General features: G+C 42.5%; 1 protein-coding gene across 12 annotated transcripts in view; it reads left to right on the top strand.

Annotated features, from left to right (window-relative positions):
- Positions 1-25,308, top strand: part of SULF2 (sulfatase 2) — a 209,140-nt gene that overhangs the window by 170,094 nt on the left and 13,738 nt on the right. For 11 of the 12 annotated variants that reach the window (XR_010921001.1, XM_067554306.1, XM_067554303.1 and 8 more), the window contains 5 exons: positions 162-290; positions 1,186-1,242; positions 1,956-2,085; positions 13,527-13,749; positions 23,881-24,124. Coding sequence is in view for 11 of the 12 variants with exons in the window: in XM_067554306.1 (XP_067410407.1) it covers positions 162-290; positions 1,186-1,242; positions 1,956-2,085; positions 13,527-13,749; positions 23,881-24,124 (783 nt within the window). In the remaining variant the exon portion in view is untranslated. The remainder of the gene's footprint in view (positions 1-161; positions 291-1,185; positions 1,243-1,955; positions 2,086-13,526; positions 13,750-23,880; positions 24,125-25,308) is intronic. The other variant, XM_067554313.1, reaches the window with a different exon arrangement.

Consider the following 25,308-nt stretch of genomic DNA (forward strand, 5'->3'; position numbering starts at 1 on the left):
CAATACCTGACTTGATTGGATAATGTCTCCCTTTGTTCTATGCAGATGTCACAGATTATGTTTTTTCAGATCCCATATCCTCCATGGAGGGGCTGGGATTAAAGGTAGTTCACAATTTCCACAAAGATTTTCTAAACAGGGTCTTTATATATTTCTTTCAGGAATCCTCACATTGTATTGAACATTGATCTTGCTCCTACAATTCTAGATATTGCAGGCTTGGACATTCCACCTGACATGGATGGTAAATCCATTCTAAAATTGCTGGATTCTGAGAGGCCAGTTAATAGGTAAAGAAAAGAAAAGTGTGTGTTTGTGTGTTTGTACAGCTGTCTGCAGATAAATTTAAGGAGAAACAGAATGAATTACAGATATAGACTGGACATAGTTCACAGGAAAATCTTCAGACCTGATCAGCACTATTTGACTAACTTCAATTTTTCAGTTGACCCGATCAATATATTAGGTCTATGGTATTTGCCTTCCTGATAGCAAAACATGTGTGGCAGTGAACTGGCATTTAGTCATGGGGATGTTTCTGTCTGCTTGAGTTACAGATTTTAAATATGCCTGTGGCATCATTTATAGCCATGTCCTTTAAACAAAGATTTTATTATAGTTTAAAGTGTAAAAACTAATTGTTCATCAGAGCATTAGATAGTCAGACTAATATTTGGAAATATACAGTTATTTTCTGAGACATGCACACAATACCTCCACCTGAAGAGATTCACATGGGTGCTTGTGAGGGAGAATAGTGTGAGGAAAAAGCAACTGGAGGAGGAGAGAGGGAGGGTGAAGATGTGTGCTTGTGGTGGAGGAGAGCATCTGGGTCCGGAAAGGGCTTTTGTCAGGGCAGAGGATGGTTTTGCAAGTCACTGAACTGGGATCCAAAAGATCTAGATTTAATTACACACTTCCTTTGTGTCATGGGCAAATCAGTTTATCTCTCAGTGCATTGATGGTTTTCATATAGAAACAGTGACTACCATTGTAGGTTTTATCCCCACGAGAACGAATCCATCCCATATTCCTTCATGATTAGCACTGATGACTCATATGTCTGTTCTGTACAGTTACATGTTCTCGTTGGAGGAGCAAGTTGTGTTTCTGGAGAAGTAATGGGGAGGTAGGGAGGAGAGGCTGGGGCTGAGCTTGGTTTTCATGAGAATTTTACTTTTACAGATTCCATTTAAAAAAAAAGATGAAGGTGTGGAGAGACTCATTCCTGGTGGAGAGAGGGTAAGAAAAGAGTTAACCACAGAGCCCAGTCGTCTAAATAGGAAAATCCTGCATGGCCGGAGCCTCTTATGAACACACATGGCTAATACCACATCTCTGCACTGGTAGTGGCATTATTGTCATACACCTGATGCCAATGCAGCTATAGTAGGAGAGACTGTGTGGTAGCTTTGTGCTAGTCCTGGTCCCTGCACGCAGCCAGCATAAGTGTGCTGTGCACTGGGGGGTTTGGTGGTGATTCTGGGGTGGAGAGGAATGAATCCTTGCCCTCCTCTATCCCCACGAACCACAGAGTGGGAGCAGCTCTGTGACTGCTATTCCGCACCCTGAATGTGAAGGGGGTGTAAGCTGATGGAACTTCCTAATTGCAGATTTGCTGGCCATGCCCCCATACCTGTCCTGCCCTCACGCCTCTGCCCTCGCGTACAAGGGTGGACACTGAACACTTGCAGAGTATAGGTCCATGGCACTCAGGAGGGGTCACAAAAGGAGTCTGGGTCTCGCCTTCCCCCATTTACAGCAAAGCCCAAGTAGCCAGTTGCATTTTCAGAGCAAATGGGGGAAGTGAAGTGGGTTCAATTTCTTCTGAAGTGTTAGATTTTGGCCACTGGGAGAGGCAGGACATCAACACTGATAGTCTGAGCCACTCTGGCAGACCCTGTGTAATATTTAGAATGAGTCTTAATGGAATGCACTGTTTCTTTCCCCTCCAGTAAACTACTGCATAAGAGAGAGAATGAGAAAGTGGATGCTCAGGAAGAAAACTTCCTGCCCAAATACCAGCGTGTGAAAGACCTCTGCCAAAGAGCCGAATATCAAACCGCCTGCGAACAGCTTGGGCAGGTGAGGCATATTTAGCACAGAGTGCAAGCAGCTATATCAAGAGCTAAGTTTAACACAACTTGCAAACTGTGGTAATGTCCTTCACCTCATTCTCAATGCCGGCTTATAAATCAAGTGACTCATTTTGTGGCCTTTTCTCAGAACTATATTACGGCAGTTATGAGATTGACTGGCAGTCAGGAAATTGCTGATTCAAGTGCCTGTGTATTGATTCCCAGCTACTGTAAAAGAAGAGCCTAGATTATATTAACATTCAGTTCCCCAAATAGAATGAGGTTCAGGATACATTAGTGCTGAGAATTCATGTCAAGCATCACAGGAAAATATTCCAAATGTATAGTTCCCTTTGCTATAATCTCATATTTATTTTATTTTACTTGGATTTAAATATACTAACATAAAAAAGCCTAATCTGGGCTCCATGACCCCTACCACTAATACAAATATACCATAAAAAAAATTGTTTGCATACAATGTTACCACAATTGCATGTTTTAACTGTGTGTGAGAATGAACGCGTAGTTGTCTGATTGGTCAATTGTGCCTGTGGTTTCTATGACTGTTACGTAACTCTGCTTGCAAATATGAAAATGCCCACACCCCAGACCCAAATTACATAGAAGAAACTTAGCAAATGATTATAGTAAACCAATCGGAACAGAGGGCGTGTCCTCAGCCCCACATAATTTCAGCTGGTGGAAATCTGACACAGCCGCCTCTACACCATTCCCTCCTAGTGTTGGAGCTAGAACGGGGTGCTCCAAGTGCCACAGCATACTGCTTCTAGTAATTTTCACCAGAGTTCTAGCCACTAGGAGACCAATACAAGTTGGTATGTGTTATACCAGCCTTGTGGGTGCTTTAACTTTTATGCCAGGAGCCAGTCCTAAGATCAGGAAAGGCAGTAAAATGTAGTTCAAAGCCACCCTTACTCACCTCCTCCCATACTGCCAGCTACACCAATCTTGTGCTTAGTGCCCATGTGAATTGACCCATAGTTTCTTTGATGTTTGGATCTGACTCATGATCAGACATGTTAAGAACATTTCCCAGAGCAGGTTCTCAATGCATTCCTTTCCTCCTGTGGCTTCCTTTTTATCTCTAACTGCATGAGAGATCATATTCATCTCCTCTCAAAGTCCAAAGTACTGAAGTCTCACAGGTTTGATCTTTGGTGCAGCTGATTATTGCCATAATTCTTTTGAGCTGATACTCCACATGAAATACAGGGAAATACAACCTAGATGGAGTTACTATATGGTGGCTGCATAACTGGTTGGAAAATCATTACCAAAGAGTAGTTATTGGTGGTTCACAGTCAAGCTGGAAGGTCATATCAAGTGGAGTCCTGCTGGGATCAGTTCTGGCTCCAGTTCTGTTCAGTATCTTCATCAATGATTTAGATAATGGCATAGAGAGGACACTTATAAAGTTTGCGAATGATACCAAGCTGGGAAGGGTTGCAAGTGCTTTGGAGGATAGGATTAAAATTCATAATTATCTGGACAAACTGGAGAAATAGTCTGAAGTAAATAGGATGAAATTTAATAAGGATAAATGCAAAGTACTCCACTTAGGAAGGAATAATTGGTTGCAAGCATACAAAATGGGAAATGACTGCCTAGAGTACCATGGAAAGGAATCGGGGGGTCATCGTGGATCACAAATTAAATATGAGTCAAAAGCAAACATTCTGGGATGTATTAATAGGAGTGTTGTAAGCAAGACACGATAAGTAATTCTTCCACTCTACTCTACATTGATTAGGCCTCAACTGGAGTTTTGTGTCCAGTTCCAGGCACCACATTTCAGGGAAGAGGTGGACAAATTGGAGAAAGTCCAGAGAAGAGCAACAAAAATAATTAAAAGTCTATAAAACATGATCTGTGAGGGAAGATTGAAAAAATTGGGTTTGTTTACTCTGGAGAAGAGAAGACTGAAGAGGGACATGATAACAGTTTTCCAGCACATAAAAGATTGTTACAAGGAGGAGGAAGAAAAATTGTTCTCCTTAACCTTTGAGGATAGGACAAGCAGCAATAGGCTAAAATTGCAGCAAGAGTGGTTTAGATTAGACATTAGGAAAAACTTCCTAGGGAGGTTGTGGAATCTCCATCATTGGAGATTTTTAAGAGCAGGTTAGACAAACACCTGTCAGGGATGGTCTAGATAATGCTTGGTCCTGCCATAAGTGCAGGGGACTGGACTAGATGACCTCGCAAGGTCCCTTCCAGTCCAACGTTTTTATGAATAGAAACAAACAGTTGAATTTTAAAGTTGTCATGCTCTTGAAGAAGTCAGAGTGATTTTAGCTATTTCTGTTACAAAGTCTTTCAATAGTTTGGGGAAACTTAGCTATTCTGTTCCCATCACTACGTATCCTGTGAGGGCTGTTTCAACTTCTTTCTATTGCCATTATCTTCCCTGTAGCTTTGAACTTTGTAGTAGGTATTTAAGGGGCAAGACTTTTCACATAAGTTCAGATTTACACTGAGACAGTTCTAGCGTCTAAGGTTACATAGCCCCATACCAGGCTTTTATTCTGTAATTACTGCATGTCATTGTTGACGGGGAGTCTCTGTACTGCAACACACATGCATGCATACACACTTAGATTTTTTCTGTGAATAACAAATACCTTTGAAATCAGGCGAAAGTGTGAAAAGGTGTCAGATCTCTACTCAGAATTACTGATAAGTTGCAGAGTGGAGGTGTGATACTGAGAGATGTGTTTGCCACATACGTGTAGTCAGAAGGGGGAAAGAATTGTTTTCTACATTTCAGTAAGGTGTAATTGGAAGTGATGGGATGACATTGAGCAAAAGCGAAATCTTAAATTGGACATCAGGAAAAATTGCCTAACAGTCAAGTCAGTTAGAATCTGGGATGCTTTCCCAAGGGAGTCTCAATCCATTCAGCTCTTGCTGTAGAGAACACGCCCTAGTGCTCTGTCTAGACAGAAAGTGCAGTGGGAAATGAATTTGCTTTTCTAAGGGCAGAATTTGTCCCTAACTGTGGGTGCATCTAAATGACTTCAGAATGAAGCAAGACAAACCTTGAAGGAGACATATCATTATTTGTCTGGTGCTGTTGATGTAGACAGCTCTATACGATAGGTAAAATTTGCCAAACACATAACAAATCCCAGTTCTGAGAAGTTTTAAGATGTAGGTGCCGTAGTTACAATACAAGCATAGGGCTCATCTACACACTTAGTTTGCAGCAAGCAAGGTGTTCATCTGCTCAGCACTAGCTTGCTAAAGACTAATTGTCCATGTGCGTGGCAGCAGGGTCCACATGGACAAAGCAGGCTAGAGCCGGATAGATTCACACGCCAGCTTGCTGTGAATTAAATGCTCATGTAGACAAGCCCACGGTCCTGGTCCTGTAAGGTGGTGGATTACCAAAGTGAGGGTAAGGGAATTTAATACTACGCAGCTCATAGTAACCAGAATGCTTTGTAGAATAGGTGGATTTTTTCAGATTCTATTTTAAAGGATGGGGAGAATGTAGCATGATCAGGATTAGGAGCACGACCAAAGCCCACTGAAGTCATTGGGAGTCTTTCACTGAGTTTTGGACCAAACTGTTACTAAGAAAAATGTTCCAAGCACAGAGGAAAGGCGGTAGGAAGTCTGGAGTGGGAGAGGGAGACAAAAGAAAAGCTAGAAGAGAAGCACAAGCAGATCATCAGGACCAGGAGGGAGGAGTAAGAGAAGAGGAGGATGGCGTTCTGGAGGAGGTAAGGAGAGCTTCGAAAAGGAGAGCTTATAATTCTCCTTTGTGTACTCAGGTATCTTCACTACAAATAGCACCTTCCTCCAGTCTCTGCAACCCTAAATCTTAAGCCATTTCTCCCCATTGTATAACTCTCCTTGGACTGTAATCAGGTTGATAAGAGAGCAGCGAGACCATAAAGAAAGGGTCATTCATGCTATTTAAACCCTTGTTACAAAGTCTGTCATGTGGGGGTGACACTAGTGAATGCAAATATTCACAGATTGCTATGGGAATGTGTGTGTAGTCTTCCATGTTTTCTTTTGCAGCTAGTGTTGCATTAGTTACATCCAACAAAGGATGACTTTAGCCCCCAGTGAAAGAACAGTTCAGAATTCATATTCAGAGATCTAGAGGGGGGATGAGCTCTTTCATCCCACATGAAATAAAAAACATTTATCCTAATACCTAATGGCTTGCACACAATTTCTTCTCTTCATTGCAGTTTGGCCTTACATTCTAAACTGACTTGGTAAGTGGAAGCTGACCCACTTTTATCTACCGGCCTGCATGAATGTGCTTTTGTGGAAGCCAATTATGATATCAGCATTGCGCTGTGGAGTATTCCCAGCAACTCCTCAGTTTCATAATAACAGTTGCACAAAGGACTCCATTTAAGTAATTATACACATTTGCTTAGCATGATTTACCTGCTCAGCTAGAAGATCACTGGAGTGAATCTAGTGCATGCCTTTAAAAATAGTGTACTTCCTTTTTAAAGAACTTGATGTGGAATAATTATTTTATATATAAACATATAAAATGTTTAACCATTTGCTAAGAAAAATGGATTGTCTGAGTTTGCAGTATTTCCCCTTCAAATCCTGCTCTCTCTTTGTTGTGCTATTTGTATGTCTCAGACATGTTTAGAAGTTGAGTTTGCTTTGTGTAGGGTTAAAAAGCCTCCTTTGTGCCTCCATTTTCTCCAGGAGAACTTAGAGCGCATCTCCAGTTCCCTTTCACATAACAGTTCTGCATGTGGAAGACTAGGTTCTCAGCCCTCCCTCTGGCTGTTTTATGCTATGCAGGGGGCACTGCGGATTCCCCTATTGTAAGGAAATACCCAGGTTCCAGGAAGCATGTCACTTGCTTCCTGGGGCCCCTTACTCCTCTGGAGTAGGATACGTTCCATGGTAGGCCAAAGACAGGAGCGGTTATGACCAGGACTTGCTGTAGACAGGCTGGCAGAACGCTCCCTAGGGTTTTATTCCTGTCATCATAATTATTAGGTTGGTGGCTGAGCTTGCCCCTGACTGGCCCCAGGATTAGAGAAGTAGAAAGATGGCTTAGAACCTGCCTTTTTCCTACTGTCCCTGAGTCCTGCACCTGGGCAAAGCACATCTTGGCTGGATCTGGGGAACTGGGCCACAGTGCACAGCACACTTTTTCAATAACTGGAAAGAACACCCAGTAAGGCATCCGTCTGCCTGCCCTTGTAATGCTCTGCCTCTGTTCTGGCTAGCAGAAATGAATCCTGGAGTTACTCAGGAATCTAGCCTCTGTAGCAGTGTAGCACATGTGTGAACTATCAGGCCAGCCAGAATCGAGAATATTTTAATAGTGCAGTAGCCTGCTCCAAAGAGTTTCTGAGTTCCACTGTAAATTGTGGTTGCTCCGTGCCTCATAGGATCTGGTCCTTAATCTATGATTAAAACAAGAAATGACTTGTTCACAAAATAATGAGGCACTGTTGACAGTTTCCAGTCCCTTATTGAAAATTAAAGTCACAGTGATTTCCTAAATGTTGTTTTCATGGATTATCTATCTATTTCTTATTGCAGCATGTGATCAGTAAAGCAGTGGGGTTGGGAAGGAATTTTCCCCCAGGTCAGATTGGCAGAGACCCTGACGGTTTTTCACCTTCCTCTGCCGCATGGGGCACGAGTCACTTGTAGGTTTAAACTAGTGTAAATGGTGGATTCTCTGTAACTTGAAGTCTTTAAACCATGATCTGAAGACTTCAGTAACTCAGCCAGAAGTTAGAGGTCTATTACAGGAGTGCGTGGGTGAGGTTCTGTGGCCTGCAGTTTGCAGGAGGGTAGGCTAGATTTTCATGATGGTCCCTTTTGACCTTAAAGTCTATGAATCTTTTCTGTTTAGCCAGAAATAGCCCATAATAAAATACTCTGTTGATAACCATTATGTTACTTTTATAGGGTTTTACTGTTGACCTTAAGTGCTTCAAAGAACCAAAATAACATCTGTATCTCTTATTAATTATGGGATGTGTTTTTGAATCCCTTTCAGTAAAAATAGGAGTAAGTTGCTCCAAAGCCAATATAATTCAACAAAAAAAACCCTCAACTATTCAAATAGCCTGACATGAGTAGCTGTGTGGTGCAGTGGACAGCACACTCAGCTGACCAGTCAGGCAATGAGGGTTCTAACCTCAGCCCCATCACTGGCTTGCTGTGTGACCTGAGGCATGCAACCTCACCACTCTGTGCCACTTACCTTTCCCACCCTTTGTCTTGTCTATTTAGATTGTAAGGCCTTTGGTGTAGGGGTTCTCTCTCATTGTGTTTGTATAGCACCTAGTGTGATGGGAGCCAGTTGCAGTTGGGGCTTCTTGACATTACCATAATACAAATACTAGTAGTCTTAATAAATTAATTATAGAACCACAGTATTTAAATTCTGCCATTGAGTTAGATTTTCATTCATGGTCATATGTTTTTCCTTCCCACCGCTGATTTAGTTGACTGTAGCTAAAAGCCATTTCATTGTGACACTAAGAAGCCTCCTAAATTTCATCTTCCTGCCTGTAAGTTTCCCTTCATTCATCCTGTAATTTTAAGGTGTGAATTATATGCAGTGCTTGATGAAGCTGAAATGGAGCTCTGAGCCTACAGGTCAGGAGCTTCACAAGTCATCAACCAGAATGAAGTCCAAATGGAATTAAGAGTAGAAAGTATTATTTCTGTACTGATGATTTGGAGGAAAGGAAACTGGATTCATCCTTTGCTGATAGAGAAGTCGGTGGGGTGCACAAGAGAGCAACAATAACAGCAAAGATAAAGGGTTTGGAAAATAAGACCTGTGAAGAAAGGTTAAGGAACTGGACATGCTCAGTGTGGAGAAAAGACAACTGATGGAAGAGAGAACTGGCCACAGGTGTCTAAATAGATGTTGTACAGAAGAGAGGAACCAAATATTTTCAGTCAGCAAGGACAGAAGAAGAGGTAATGAGTATGAGATAGAGCATTGTTAAATATTAGGAGAAATTTGGTAGCACTTGGGCAATAGAACAAACTGCTATCAGAGTCTGTAGAATTACCTACACTGGGGATACACAAGGGAAAACTAGAGATGCATGGATTGCGCATGATTTAGGAATAATTAAATGAGTCCTGCATGGGAGGGTGGACTAAGTGATTCATTCCTGCCCATTCAAAGGATTTTGCCATATTATTCTGGTCAGTCCAAATCCATCAGGGAGGTAGTCTTGCAGCTATCTAACTGATCAAAGCTGGAGTTGCACCTTTCACTTTACTGCGTGGTGGGATCACATCGCCTTCCTTCACTGAAAAAAGAAACCCCTGAGACACAGTAATGCTGACTTGGGGCTCAGTTCTGAAATCCATGGGCTTCAGGGAGAGGTCTCATCTGATGAATGATTGGCCCCCTTTTCCAAAATAAAAAAAATTGTCAATTGAAAGAGATTCGCTGAGGAAATAAGCGAACTGGATGAAAAGACCTACTGGGAAGGTCATAGCTATTTATTTCTGATTGGAGCCCCAAGTAACAACTTTGAATTAACATCGGTAATTGCTCTAATGGCAGGAAAGCTCTGAAGCACAATAATGCAAAACACTTGATAGTGGCAGGGAATGGGGATGGAAATTATGACTTCTTGATATGAATACAAAATACAGCATGCCTCTGCCACCACTAGGGTGTTATGTGCATGTTAAAGGTGAGTAGCTTCACTGAAGAAATCCAAAATATTATTGTCTGCCTGCTTAAAGGAAAAGTATCTGTTCCTTATACATCTGCTGCTAGATTTGTGTTTTATAGGTAGTGCCCAGACATTGCGCCATGTAGGAGATACTTTGGGCCTTTGTGGAGTGATATTCTAGGATCACTTCTCCATAACACTGAAGTTGCCCATTCAATTGTGGGCTTGGCTTCTCTAAATCATGGGCAGCAGACAGTGAATACTACATGGGGGAGCAAGAACATGCCCAACTAAATAGGTGTCAGTGGGCACTGATGTAGCAAGTTAAGTGGCACTGTTACCTGAAGAGGATAGGAATTCCTCTACTACAGCAGTATGAAATGAGAGGTATTAAGTATTATTAACTTGATGGTTTTCAGGCCACACTGCAAAAGCCATTTATTTGAATGTGTGTTCTATGGGAGTACATCTTCACTGGAAGTGCATCTTCACATTAAATAACTCGTGGTAAGTAATGTGAGGTTAAAATCCTAGTGATGACAGGGCAGTTTACAGTTTTGACACTAGTTATCAGGTCATTGTAAACCCTGGCTCCTCACCGCAGGTTAGATAGATTGAAGGGGAGCTTTGTGTTTATAATGACCTTCTAACTTTTGTTAAAACTACAAACTGCCCTGTCTTTATTAAGATTTTACCTTGTGTTAGTTACCATGAGTTAGCTAATATGTATTAAGAACATAGCATTTTTCCTAGTGAAGAAAAGGGAGAGGGAGTGGTGAAAGGGGATGTTTTGTTGCTTGGATTTATTGGCTAGCTGAGTTAACCCATTATTTGCAAGTGATTATATTTTGCTGCTGGTTGGTCATCATTTGTGACTAGGAGCCTATTGAATAGTTAGGGCTCTTTGTCTAAGTAGTTTTAATTGTTAAATGATGCTCCAGTCAAATACAGAAAGTTGTATTCATTTCCCTCCGTGTGAGGGCTTGTCTACACTTACCTCCGAGATTCGGCGGCAGTCGACTGGAGTTACGCAAGCTACGCAAAAAATTTGCATAACTCCCATTGACTTCTCTGCTTCTGTTCTGCACGCCATCTTCACTGCACTTCGCCAACAGGAACCACGTTCCCGTTGGCGCAGCGCTACACCACTTGAGAAGGTGGTCTTAATATGTCGATTTCTGGATCGACTGAGCAGGTCCTCATTGACTGCTCAGTCGATCCAGAGAATTCGATCTGACGGCGGCGAATTTGCTGCTGTCAGTGAAGACGTAGCCTGAATGTGCTCTACAGCAGATAGGAATGACAGCAGCTGCCATAGCTGTATTATTGCTCCACAGAATGGGCGTTAGTGCTTAGAAGCAGGTAGAGGGTGCATCGCAGTATCCTCAGGGACCATGCCACAGAGCACACACACAATCTCTGTTCAGGAGGAAAAAGTTGAGGCAAATTATTTCTGAGCATTTGTGGTTTGTTCTGAACTTCTCTCTTTGGTGCAATTGTTCAGTGTTTGTTTCTAAAGAGTTTTGCTCAGTACCTATATGTATTTATTCAGCAAATGGGCCTATTGATACAAACGTGTTTATTGTAGCAGAGCCTTCCAGTGACTTTCACAACAGCTCAAAACTCCTCTGCGAAGATTTTAGATGCACCAAATTAAAGTAATTCTCCCAGTTCACCTGGAAGGAGAAAGCTGAGCATTTCTTGCTTTCTTTATGAGAGATGAAGGAAGAAGAGTATAAATTGTATTGGGATACACATTGGGGCACTTATATATACTTATACAGTAGTTCCCATCTTGACATGTTAACGTAATCATGGCTGAGTATGTGGAAAAGTCTTTCTTTACTGATCTATCGTTTTTCTACTGTTGAGTTCTACTAAGTAGGAAATGTAGCTGGTCTGTATATTTTCCAAAACAAGGTTCAGATGAATCATAATGATTCATTACAGCTTTCTTCAATGTAAGAGATGGTATTTAGAAAACTGATTCTTAATTTAAATCCATTTTATTAAATTAAGTAATCTTAAAAATACTTACCTGGCAGTTTAATCTTCAGAGCTTTTTATTCTCTCTCACCCTCGGAGGTAAATTTATCCCACTTTACAGATGAGGAAACAAAGGAGCCCAACCCCCTGCAAAGGCTTAACTTTATGTATCTGAGGCGTCCCATGAGATTTCACATTTGCTTAATGCTAAGCAGGTGCATAAGTCTGTGTAAGACTGGGGCCTAAGACACACATTTAGCTTGCCCAAATCCACAAAAGGTGTCTGTGTCCAGGCCATAATTACAACTCAGGAGTCCCTAGCTCCCAGTCCTGTGATCAGACCACCAGACATACAACAAACTCTTGAACTTTTTTTAAAAAAAAATTAAAGCACACATTGAATGCAGAGAAACGAACCCTGGTTGGCCAAGACCGTGCAAGCTCCCTCTGCAATCTCCAAGCTCCCTCTGCAATACAAGCACTGGGTTGCTGTTTTCTACTTCACTATTATGCAAATAGTTACATAAATTTCAAAGGAAAATGAAAGCTTTGTTCCCATACCCCAGAAGCATCTCTCTCTGGGAATTGAGGTGACTGTCTCTTCCTCATAGAGCTGCAAGCTGGTTGTAAAATATTCTTTCATTTGAGAGCTGTTGCTGGTATCTGGTTTGTTTTTTGTTTTGTTTTGTTTTTTGTTTCATTTAGAAAATTTCCCAAAGTTCCAGTAAGTCCTGGAGGCTCAGATCTAGGAGCCTCTAATAGAGAAAAAGTAGAATTCTTCTCAAGACACATTAAAAAATGAATGGGGAGTTCCCAGTGACCATAGATTTGGGACAGTAACACATACACTTCCATGTTTTTAAAATGAACCCTTTTCTTTTGCTTTATTGCAAGTTTGTTTTATTTTTTTCCTTGATACCTAATTCAGTGGTATCAAAAGGCTTTCCAGGTAAGTTTTAAATTTAAAAATACATCGGGGTTTAAATAGAGATTGGATGGCATCAGATTTTATCTGATATTCAGGAAAATTATTACTTTCACTTTATGGTTGTCCAGTCCAGCTCCCATTGACTTCAGTGGGAAGTAGATCAAGCCCAAAGGGTGCAACAGAACACTTCCTTATGATCTTCTCCCTAGTGCCAGAAGTCTGGAAGGAGTATGCCTTTAAAAGCTACTTAGTCAGGCTATGTCTACACTGCAAAGAAAAACCATCAGTGCCGTGTCTCAATTGACTTGGGCTCACGGGGATCAGACTGCGAAACTAAAAATAGCAGTGTAGATGTTCCTGCTTAGGCTGAAACCTGGATTGTGAAACCCAGAGATCTTAGAGCCCAGGCTCTAGCCCAAGCAGAAATATCTACACTGATAATTTTAGCCCTGCGAGCCTGAGTCATTTGGCCTGAGCTCTGAGATTCAGTTTTTCTTCACAGTGTAGACATACCCACAGATTCATAGACTGTGGGGAGGGAGGTAGAGTTCTTAAAGAGGTTGCTTCTCTCCTTGTATTGGGTGAGGAGAGGCTATGATTAGACACAAGGTTACCCTAGTGGACTAATGAAGCAGTATTCTGTAGGGTGGGAGAGTATTAAAGGAAATAACTTGCCAGCGTTTTAGAGTTAGGGCTAAACTTCACTCCTCCATTGCCATGGTTCCAAGATTTGACCGCAATGATGGGCACAGTATGGAAAGATAGTTTTCACTAATGACTAGCTCTGTCTGACTCATTGTATCCTGTCTGTGGCATGGTGGCAGCGTTCTAACAACTAAACATTACTTGCAGAAATGGCAGTGTGTGGAAGATGCCAGCGGGAAGCTCAAGCTCCACAAGTGCAAAGGGATGGCTCACCTGGCAGCCACAAGCAGCAGCAGCAGCAGCAGCAGCAAGGGGCTCTCCAATCTTATGCCCAAGTATTACAGCAGGAAAAGCGAAGACTGCAACTGTGAGGAAAATGAATACAAGCTGAGCTCTATTGGACAGAGAAAGAAACTCTTCTCCAAGAAACGTAAGTAACCATGCTGCTTTTTCTGCCTCTGTGTCATAGAAAAAAGCTTGCTCTTTGCTCATAGCAACATTCTGAAGCTTGGGTGCCAAATGAATCCATCTGGAGGCATCCAAATAAGAGATCCGAGTTTCAGAGATGTTCAGCGCCTGCAGCTGCCACTGAAAACAAGGCCACTGATTTCGGTGTCCAAATACAGATTAAGGCATTTAACATTAGACACCCAAATTGGAAAATGTCCTCAATCTTTGGAACACAAGGCTTCTTGGGGAGTGGAGTGTTTTGATGCAGGGCAATACATTGGCTTCAATGGGACCAGGAATTGCGCCCTCCCCTCCCCCAGTGTTTAGTAACTATGAATTTGTTTGATAAGCCTGTCTGGGTGAAGGATGTATTTCGTGTACACCCAGAAGCTTCTTTTGATAATGGAGTTTTACTTAGGGATGTGTTTATGGCTTATCAGCTCTTTGGATGCATACTGTGGCATGAGAGAAGCCTAATGGGTCTGATTTTCCCACTGCCTTCACCTTGTTTAGTCACTTACACCCATACAAATTGGATGCAAAACACAACGGTTTGGATTCGGCAGGATTTGTCCCTTAGTTGCACAGGTGCACAGTCTATACGAGGTGTAAGGCAGTGAAGAGTCAGACCCATTGCCTCTGGCCACTCAAGGTATATCTACACAGCAAAAAAAAAAAAAAAGCCCTGCCGCAGCAAGTCTCAGAGCCTGGGTCAGCTGCTCACAGGGCATGCGCTTACGGGACTGAAAATAGCAGTGTAGACGTTCCTGCTCAGGCTGCAGCCTGGACTCTGAAGCCTGGTGAGGAAGGCGGGTCTGAGAGCCCTGGCTTCGGCCTGAGCAGGAACGTCTACACTGCTATTTTTAGCACCATAGTGCCAGCCGTGTGGGTCAGAGTCAGTTGACCTGAGCTGTGAGACTCAGCGCTGCGGGTGGTTTTTGACAGTGTGGGTGTATCCTCAGAAGGACTGTGTCAGTAATACACTAACTGTTGTCTTCCCTTGTAACGCCTGAGTTGGTGCCCAGCGGAAGAAAATCCGTTTTTAATCCATTTGAAAAAAGAATAGTAATACTGGTGAAGGCGCTGTCCTCACAGCTCTGGGAAATAAAATTAATTATATATGCACCAACTAGGAAAGGAACTCGACACTCATGGCTGGGGACCAGCAGGGAGAACAGCCTTATGCTTTCCTGCAATCAGGCCTCCTGACCCTACTCTGAAGAAAGCACCTCCAGGTCCTGTCTCATCTTGATCTCTCTGCAGTGTCTGCTAATTAGTTCTAATTGTTTGCGCTTTCAGTGATGCGGACACGTGCCCCAGGGGAGATTTGCACTGTGACCGGTGTGTTGACTTATTGGTTTTTTTGAAGAGTAAAGTAGTTTAAAAAAGAAAAACAAAACAAAAAGTTCAGCTAAACCATTGAATATCAAAGTGGCTGTGCCCTCAGGGTCTATACATTTTCAAATGGCATCCATGAGGCTATGCCATATGTTTTCTTTACTGCATAAACTTTTTCAGAGAAAAAGTATGTGTAATGACCTTGACTTTTGTCTACCTCTGCCATGGGTTACCAACAGAGAATGAACCTGGGACCTTCAGCATTAAGAGCATGGGCCTCTACCAGTTGAACTAAAGGAGTAACTCCGTTAGCAGTAGTAGGCTCTTATCCTCTTCTGTGGACCAACCACTGAAGTGGGGGAACATGTAACATACTAAACCAATAGTTTATAAATGCTTAATGTGGCCATTAAATATTACAGTATTCTACAGCAATTATGCAAATGATTCCAGGTTACAATAGTTACTGCAGTGATTGGGGCAGTTACTACAGTAATTTATTTTTAATAATGGTGTGTACCCTCTTTGTTCCAGAAACTGCTTACTTCTAGTGTCTTTTCCTCAAGCTTAACCAATGGTGCTAAGGTTGACTCTGAACCAGGAGATTGACTCCAAAGGGGATGACTCCATTTCTAGTTTCCTTGGCACATATCAGGTGCTCTTCCACAAAGCCCGTTCCACTGGCTCTGGTTTAAACTTGAGTCAGACTAATATCTATATTTGAAGAACATAGTCTAATTATAGATTAAAGAGGGAAACGATAGCTCAGAATTATTATTCATCTGTAATGTTTCTTTCGTCTCACTCCACAAATGCAGAGCCTTAATTATTTAGCAGATTAGTCTTTCTCTATAATGACCTGGCAAAAGCTTCAAACAGAGAGTTTAAATTGATTTTCTCCCATTATATTTGGCTTGCAAGATGATTAGTAACTACTAAGCTGATTTTTAGGTGAATAAAATTATTGGTTCCAGGATGAAATTACACAGCTGCACTTGCTGTTTTAATATGTGGCACAGCAGATAATCTTTAAATAATACTAGAAGTTGTAACTCAATTAACTTTTTTTTAAAGACACAAAAAGAAAGAGTTCAGTTACAGAGACTTGAGAATAACTTATAGGGACAGGATGAAGGCTCTTCATATGGAGAACAACAATTATATTTAAGTGGGAACAACATAACACTGTGTAGTAATATTTACCACTTATTAAGTACATCTGCATAGTACTTCATAGACTTTAACTAATCTTCACAACATCCCTATAAAGTGGTTATATGTGTAATTATCTCTATTTTACCTGTGAGAAAGACGGAGGCAAAGAAGTTAAGTGAGTTTAGGTTACAAGGGAAGTTCGTGTTAGTCCTGGGATTACAACGTCTGAGCTCTGGTTCCCAGTGGTACGCTGAGAAGAGGGAGTGTTCTTACTAGACATCAAGTGATAAGACATGCAGTTATGAGTTAAAATTAAAAAAGGAGACATTTCAGCTTGCTAACAGAAAACACTTTTTCCAGGCCTATGTAGGTAAGTGTGTTACAGTTCTTAGGAGATGTTCAGAACGAGATGGGATAAGCTGATGGAAGGAGTAGGATATGATCTCCTCAATTCAAAAGGGGGATGATGGACAAGTTGAAACTAATTAGATCAATTCTGAATCAAGACGACTACTGAACTTCTTTGTTAGCTCAGTGTGTCCCGGCATAGGATATAGAAACCAAATAGGCCTCAAATCAGAAAAGCACTTAAATATCTGCTTAACACTTTGTTGAATTAGGACCATAATTAGGACCATAATTGGTGATTATTTTCCCCTAAACCTTGTCTTTATTAGAAAAATAAACAAAAAAAAACCCCACACGATGTTAAGTTCAGATATAGTTATTGTTAATAGAAAGGAATTTTTTTTTAAAAAGTGGAGTGGGGTTGTGGAACGGAAACCCTAATGACTTCTCAAATAAATGGGATCATTATTAAATGTAAGGCCATTTAAACTACGGTAGGTCTCAGGAAGGAAGCACAGTGAATATGTTTTCAAAATAATCAGCCTAAGGAGACTAAGGACTTGTATACACCACAAAGATAAGTCGACCTATGTTAGGTCGACTCACAGCCACTGCATGACTTACTGCAGTGGCTGATGTCCACACCCCCTTCCTTGGGTCGGAGGTACGTGTCCTCACCAGGAGCACTTACACCAGGGGTACCGAACCTGTGGACCGGGAGCCAAAAGTGACATGCGGGGACTTTCAAAGTGGCCCACTGCTCCCCTCCTGCTGGCTGCAAAAGGGAATGCTGCCTAAGGACCCAGCGGAGCGCGTTTCCAATGGGCTAAAAGACCGGTGCAGGCTCCTTGCTGCAGCCAAGGGGATGGGAGATCAGTGCTCCCTTTCCCCCCGGCTCCAGCATAGAGCAAGGTGCTCTGCCTGGGTCTCTAGGCTCTGGGGTCCCTGCTGAAACCAGAGGGAGGGGAGCACTGATCTTCCGTTCTGGCTGCAGAAGGGAGCCACTGCCTAGAGACCCAGGTGGAGTGCACAGGGCTACAGCATGCATGCGGTTTCCCTGCTGCAGCCAGGGAGACAGGAGCTGAACTCCTTCCGTCTGGCGGCAGTGGGAAGGGCGTGGCTGCTGGTGGAGACTTGTGACCCTTCAGGGTTGTAAAAATGATATCTGTGGCCCTCAAGCTAAAAAGGTTGGGAACCACTGACTTACATCTACCTAAGAGGGGCAATGTGGAGAGTTCAGAGTTGGGTCTCTCAGCTCCCTTGGCAGCTCCCTGCTGGGAGCTTGGCTGCCCCACAGGCTCCCAGTGGACTGCCTTCTACTCCCCCACTCCCTGCCAGGAGCCAGGGTCCAGCCACTCAGTTCTCCAGGGATGTGGGGAGCAGCTGGGTTCTAGCTGCCCGGTTTTGTTCTTGATGTTTTATTATAAAATCATAAACTTCATATCTTGTCGCCTTGCCTACACCACCATAAGTCCTACACCTCTCGTTGAGGTGGTTTTATGATGTCAGCACAGCAGCGAAGTTACCTCAGTAGGAGGAGCATTTCAGTGTGTACACCTCCACTGTTTTGTCAAAGAAAGCTGACTTTTGTCGAAAAAACTCTTGTGTAGACCAAGCCTAAGATAGGAGCCTAATGATCAAGTTGCCACTGTTTATTTTTTGAGTAAAACAAATGGGCTCCATTGCTTTACTTTTACAGCCAGTCTTAGCAGGGTTAATTACATATTAATTACCTATTAAATCTATATTACCTATTATATTATTACCTACTATATATTATATAAATTATATACTTATTAATTATATTATTAATTAATTATATTATATTATATATATATAAATTACCTGTTATATATTATATTATATATGATTGCCTATTATATTACCTATAATTATTCATTAATTACTTATTAAATCACACTGTGAGAGGGAGTGGGCACAAAGTGACACAGGTCAATGGAACTTTCCAGTTTATTATTTTAAACAGCCTAAGTAGAAAGCCCGACTTATTGGGTTGAAAATTGTTAGGGCAGGAGAAAATGGCATAACCGAAAATGGAGCTTTTTTTCCCCTACAGACTGGTAATATGCTGTAAAAAGGGTGATCCAGATGCTAATTTTGGGTACTTGGATTTTTATTACATATTTCGTGTTTCTTAGGATGGGAACTGGGAAGAATATGTACTCTTTTGCAGACTGTGCTGGACTGGGTAGAACAGCGGTTCTCAACCGTTTTTTCCCGAGTACCACTCGGGCCAGGTACAGTCAGGTCAAGTACCACTTGACCCGACTGTACCCGGGAAAAAAAGGGAGGGGACTTGCGGCGGGGTTTCGCGGCGGAAACAATACCCGCCGCCGAAACCCTTCCGCCGTTTCCCCATTTTCGGCGGCACGGTTTCGCACGGGCGGGTGGGAGGGCCCTTCCGGCAGCTGCGGATTCAGCGGCGCGCGTACCACCCAGCCTTCTGGTAAGTATCACCATACCACCGGTTGAGAACCGCTGGGGTAGAACATTGTCATGAGGAACAATGTTATCTGATGGAGAACATACACAGGACCTACTGTTGGGTGCCCAGGGCATACAGGATCAGGGTCCAAGCCCATTCCAGGGCCTAGCAAATTCCATTCACTAAAATGGAGACCACAAGTTAAAAAATTTAACAGTCCCAAAATACATTAGACACCAGACATAGCCCTGTCAGCAAGAGCAAGTAAATTCTGGGTTAGAGGAACTCAGCTGCTAGGTCTAAACTCATGCTGTCCACATGCCATGTGGGGCCACCTATAAATTTATTGCTGACCTGAAATTACTTTATATATTGGGAACAAGGAAAAAAGAACTTTCTACAGCGTGTTCTCTGAGTGTACCTGTTTTTTAGTGTTAGTCAGGGGATGTTCTTTCAATAATTTTGTATTTCTCTGTCCATTTAATTTCCTTTGGGTTTTAAATAATTTGTATTTTTTGTATTGTTAAAAAAAATGAAACAATGCTCTCTGGAAGTAAGAAAGTTTAAACAATTGTGAGATTATGGTAAGTTATTTTACACAGCTGTCTTATGGTCTATAATGCTGCTTTATATAACAAATGTGGAATAGATCTGCCCCTACTGTGATGCTGAAATGCATACGAAGAATGGAAGTTACAAATATGCACGGTTTACTTTCTCTTCTCTGCGCATAACTTAGTAAACAGGAAGGAGAGCATGTTGTACAAAATGATAGTGTATTTTCATTCTCACTTCCATGAGGTTTGTTTTGCTTGATGGTCAGATCTCACTGCTGTGGCAAAATACCAGTGTTTTAAGACAGCCTGATAGTATTAGAAAAAAACACCTGAATATTAATTACTTAGAGATAAATGATTTGGGGTAAAATTTTCAAAAGCACCGAAGTTGTTAGGGGCCAGATTTTAAGATATTTAGGCCCTTAAAGATGCAAATAGGTGCTTAGTAGAATTTTCAAAAGCATCTAGATGCTTAACTCCTATGGAAAATCTCACTAGGCATCTATCTGCATCTTTAGGTACCTAAATAGGTTTTAAAATCTGGCATTAGGTGCCTAAGGCACTTAGGTAAAATTTTCAAAAGTACCATTCTGCAAAACTCTGAAAATATATTGATGATGATAATAGGAAACATTTGGCTGGTATCAGACATTTTTTTTTCTTTAAGGCACATTCAAATAAAATAAATTCCCCATGGTTAGAATCCATTAGCAGAAAATTTCTCATAGTAATAATCTAAAAGACTTTTTCCTTGGTCATTTATGAAATGGAAAATGCATCATATCCAATCTATCTGTGAAGAACGGGTAGCAGCAGAGAAGAGCAAGTGCTTTCTGCCTTTCGCTAATGCTCCTGCTTCTGCTTTGGAGAAGTTGCCACGTACAGGAGTTTCAGTACTCAGTTATCCTTGAAAGAACTATCATTCCTAAGTGATCTCAGTGCTAAATCATGACTTTGGCAGTGGAAACTAGTAATAAGGCTTGAGTGATAGCTGGAGGGAAGTTAAGGTAAAGCTGAAAGCTGGGCATGTTTATGCCAGATATGAAGTTTATGATTTTATAATAAAACATTACCTTGTTTCTTTATGTAATTGAATTATTATTCCAGGTGCTGCAATGTATGCTCACCACCCATTGCTGAAATTTTAAATGCTTCTACTTTTTGCTATAAAAAATAACTCATGAAGGAATTGACTGGTTTAGTCTTCAGTCCTGCTGAGGTGGTCCTGACTGGTGCTTTGTACCTGCCCTTAAGCACAACAGAGAGAGAGGAGATCTGTGCTGAGGGACACAAGAAGAGAAGGATAGCAACTGTGGAGAGATGGTGCCGTGATGAGTGATTAACTTCCTTTAGCATAGATCAACTTCTCCAAACTCAGTTTCTAGATTCAGCTTTGAGGATATAAATATATAGTAATACCGGCAGGATATCAGTTGGCTTCTGAGGAACAAAGACAAAGAGGTGTGGAACTCCTGGGCCTTCCTGGAGCAGAGCCTCTGAAACCTGTTGAGAGAATTTTGATGACAAGGGAGTGTAGGCATTTAAAGGACAAATATTCAGAGGTCCTGCACCCCTGCTGTGTGTGTGTGTGTGCACGCGCACAAATGAACTGGAGAGCAAAACTTTAATTGTGGGAGCAGATAAGGTGGTTAGACATATAATTGCCAGGATTTGTCCCCACAATTCACTTTGCAGACAGAGAGGCACAGGCTCAGGCCAGCTGAAAATTTATCACTTAAAATGTTTTAACCATTCCTCTTGGATTAGATGGCATTTGGGACAAATCACAGTATTAAGTGCTCTGCTCCCCCACTGTGGATAGTGAATCATGTTAGCAATGCCAAAACCATCTGACTTGGTTTATGAGCTGTCTCACACCAGACCAAGTCATTCTTCATCTGGTCAGATTAGAAATTGACTGCAGTGGAGACGTTCTCTCCTGCATTTGAGTGTAAGAGGATTCTTCAGGGACACGGGTAGGCTATGGTTCCCTGCAGCTGCTTGTTAAAGGAAGTGCACCAGAGCCAGCCCTAGACCAAATGGTGTCCCAGGCGAAGAATGTCTTTGGTACCCTCCTCCATTCCATTTGTTAAACTTTTTAATACCTTATTTTTATTGTATTTGTAGCCAATTTCACAGAACACCTGAAACATTTTACTTCCAACATTCTATTTTCCCTTTTGTTGCTAAAACAACAAAAACAGCACCCCAAGCCTGGCACCCTAGCTGATAGGTGCCTGCTCCTAAATCTGGCCCTGAGTGCACCAGGTGGGTACATAAAGTTCACAGGGAAGAGAAGCTCTTCGCTGGCAGAGAAAACAAGATGAAATAAGAGAGCAACTAAAAGAAACGAGAGTTTGCATTTTCAGTGTAATTGTTAGGGTGTAGCTTTTTGGAACATCCTTCTGGTATTGAAAAGACAGGAGTTTCTTCCTCTTATTCATACATTTCCTGAATTGAAGCCTAAAATGTTTATTTCTTCAGCTATGAATCACCTGGCTCAATATCAGTAATACATTTTAAGCCCCAGGTGGAAAAAAGTGCTGAGCTAAACCATCCAGCTGGTATTCTACTTTCTGTAGTGTATCAACAGGAATTAAGTAAGTGCCAAGAACCAAAGCTTAGCTGGGAGGAGAGATTTGTTTCTCTTGCCGTTGCATGTCCACCAACATTCCTAAATAGGTCCTGAGCCTCCTGACCAACTTAACCAGGAAATCAGAGATGGGCCTTCAAAACAGTCAGTCCTGTGTGTTATAGGATATCACTCATTTGAACAGTCCACCTTTTTGGTGGGACAACACATTAGTTAATGTTTCCCATTTTTTTCTCCTTTGTGGGGGTTTCCTCTGGTAAAGGGTAGGTTTTGAGCACGTGGGACTAGTTTCTTTTCATGCCACAACAGCAGATCTCTCTTCATCAGACTACAAAACAAAAGTCTCATTCTTGTGGGGTACACTCTGCTAGCCTTCAGTTTTAGGCAGAGAGAAGGAATCCAGAAGAGCCAAGAGACTTGATACCAGCGAGGCCCAAGACAGCCATGAGGCCCTTGGTGCTGAGAAATGGATCAGGCACCAGCAAGCAGAGGGGCTTTTCCGTGCTGGCTTCCAGTCAGGTTGTGCTGCTGTCATCCCTTTTTCTGTAAGGGCAGGATGGCTACTCAAATAAATGGGGAAAGGGTATGTGAAAATTTATGCATCTCCTGCTCTGGGAATGAAAGTGTAAAATAGGGAATTCTTAAATAGCCTCTTACAAATTAGGGGCCATATGCTGCCACCCTTTATAGTTTGCAAATTATCTAATTGAAATCACTGGCACAATGTGAGTAGGGCTGAGACTGGATGAGGCCCTAGGTGAGGAAGAGCAGGAACTTGCCTTTTATTCCTTAGCAACAGATGGGCCAAATATTGGCCGGATCCAGCCACTTCCAAACTTTGGGAAAGTTTGGATCTGGATCTAAACTTGGAGCCATCTCTAGAATCCCTTGGGTTTTGAGCAAGGAAGAATAATCTTGGAAAGCAGCAGAACCAAACTGATTGATGGGTGTGTGGGGACAATGAAGTTGCTATGGGCTCATAGTGTGGCATAGTAACAAGCCCTGCAGTGTGAGTTTGAGTTGCGTATGGAAAGGCTTGCGTTTATGAGGCACTATGTGGCATTGGAGACACTATAGAATCAGGCAATCAGAGAGAGATTGGCAAACGAGGGAATTTAGGGAAGAGAAATAGAGATGATGAGGGGCCAGGAGGGATTGATTTGAGGGGAGAGATTACCAGCTAAAATAGCCTGTCTGGAAGGAAAAGAATGAAATTGAGAAAAAGGATCAGGCTGGGTGCTTTAAAGTAGACTGGAAAAAGCCCAGGACCACATGCTGAAGGGAAAACACTATAATGGCCTGCATGGGGATGACCTAGTAATGTGCAGCTCTTCCATTTCTACCTATCAGGGTTATTTTTTAAGCTTTTGCTGCCACCTGGTGACTCTCCTGGTAAAAGCAATTTTTAAAATGAATTATTTTACAATATTGTACAAGTACATCTTCCTCCTCTGTGTCCATCTGCATTGTATTTGCCCTCACTCTCTCATGCTCCCAGTTACCCATCTGTCCATGAAAGTGCTAGTGAGACAGCAGCTCTGAAGACAGCTGCAGCAAATGCCAAACCTGGAAGCTGGGCCAGTTAATTCCAAATGTCTCCATCTGGCTGGTGTCTGAAGTAGAACCTGGCTCAAGCAGGAGTAAATGATAGCACACTCTCTCCCTCTCTTCCAGACTACAAGCCAAGCTATATCCGAAATCGCTCTGTTCGCTCGGTGTCCATTGAGCTGGACGGAGAGGTCTATAATTTGGGCTTAGAGGACGGCTACCAACCTGTCTTACCAAGGAATGTCACCAAAAGACACAAGGTCCAGGGGGAGGTTGCAGGAGAAGAGGAGGATAAGGAAGTTGGGGAATACAGTGGCACGGGCGGCATCGCAGAGTATATGGCCTCTAATTTAATCAAAGTGACACACAGGTGAGTGCGTACAGTGTGTGACATTTACCCTCACCGCCCATGTGGCAGGTTGAGTAAGAATAGGTGCATTTCTTTTGGAGGATGCTGAGACATGGGCTCTGGTTCTCCAGCCTGGCAGAGTGCAACTGCTGCAGAAACAGTTTAGTTGGGGGGTGGGAAGAGCTGGAGAGGAAGTCTGGCTGGATTCAGCAACGGTCCCCGCCTCACAGCAACTAAGAGTTCGGAGGTGGGAATTTTCCAACGCTCTCAGCATTGGTGTAGCTCTGCTCCCATTGAAGTCAGTGTACAACTCCCATTGATATCAATGGGTGCTGAGTTAGGCCTTCTGAAAATCCCATCCTGAATGTACAGTTAAGTCCCTCTTCCTTCCTTCTCTGAAGTCCCCATCCTCACCCTCCGTAGCTTTAGATTGTCACACTAGATGATTTGCCATCACACCAGGAAGGGTGTGTGGCTTCAGACACACTGCATAATGCTCTAAGCTGTGTCAGCATTGGGGGCTTGCCTCCATCAGTGATCAGCCAGGTCAAAGCCCTAGTGTAGAGAAGCACAACTGCAGTTTGCACCAGTAATGCTCATCCTTATTTGAGACCAGGATAAACTGTACAGTGGAACTCCTAGTGAGTCACTTGATCTGCACAGGGGGTTTATAGGCCCTGGTTCAGTGGAACAGGTTTCTTGTTCCAAGAACACAGAGGTCTAGGGGAAGCAGCAGCCTCTTGTCAATACTGGGAACGTGAATGCTGGACTGAGGGGAGAGGAGCATTGCAACATGGAGCCTTGGAGGATGGGGCAAGGGAATTCTCTGGGCTGTAAAGACACCCTAACCCCACAGGGAAACAAGAAATCTCCTCTGTGTATAAACTTGAGGATGGTGAGCAATTTGCAGCTAAATTTGTATCCAATTACCTTACTCGCTTTCTGCTTATGAATTATGGGCAGACAGACATCAGTTATTTCAAATTGTTCAGTGCTTAGCTCGTATAAACACACTTCAACGGCTGTTCGAGGGCTAACTCTTCCCCCAGTGTAAGGCAGCATGGCTTCATTGAAGTCAGTGCAGCTCCATCCATTGACACCAGCTGAGGATACCTCACAGAGTGTTTGCAAGTCAAAGTTTGCTGTTTATGCTGTGTGAGTGACATCCTGAATCAAATGGTGGTGATCCTGCTCCCTGACTGCTC

This window comes from Emydura macquarii, unplaced genomic scaffold (genome assembly GCF_026122565.2).
Source record: "Emydura macquarii macquarii isolate MOO-44397 ecotype Brisbane River unplaced genomic scaffold, CSIRO-AGI_Emac_v2 contig_1483, whole genome shotgun sequence".
NCBI lineage: Eukaryota > Metazoa > Chordata > Testudines > Chelidae > Emydura > Emydura macquarii.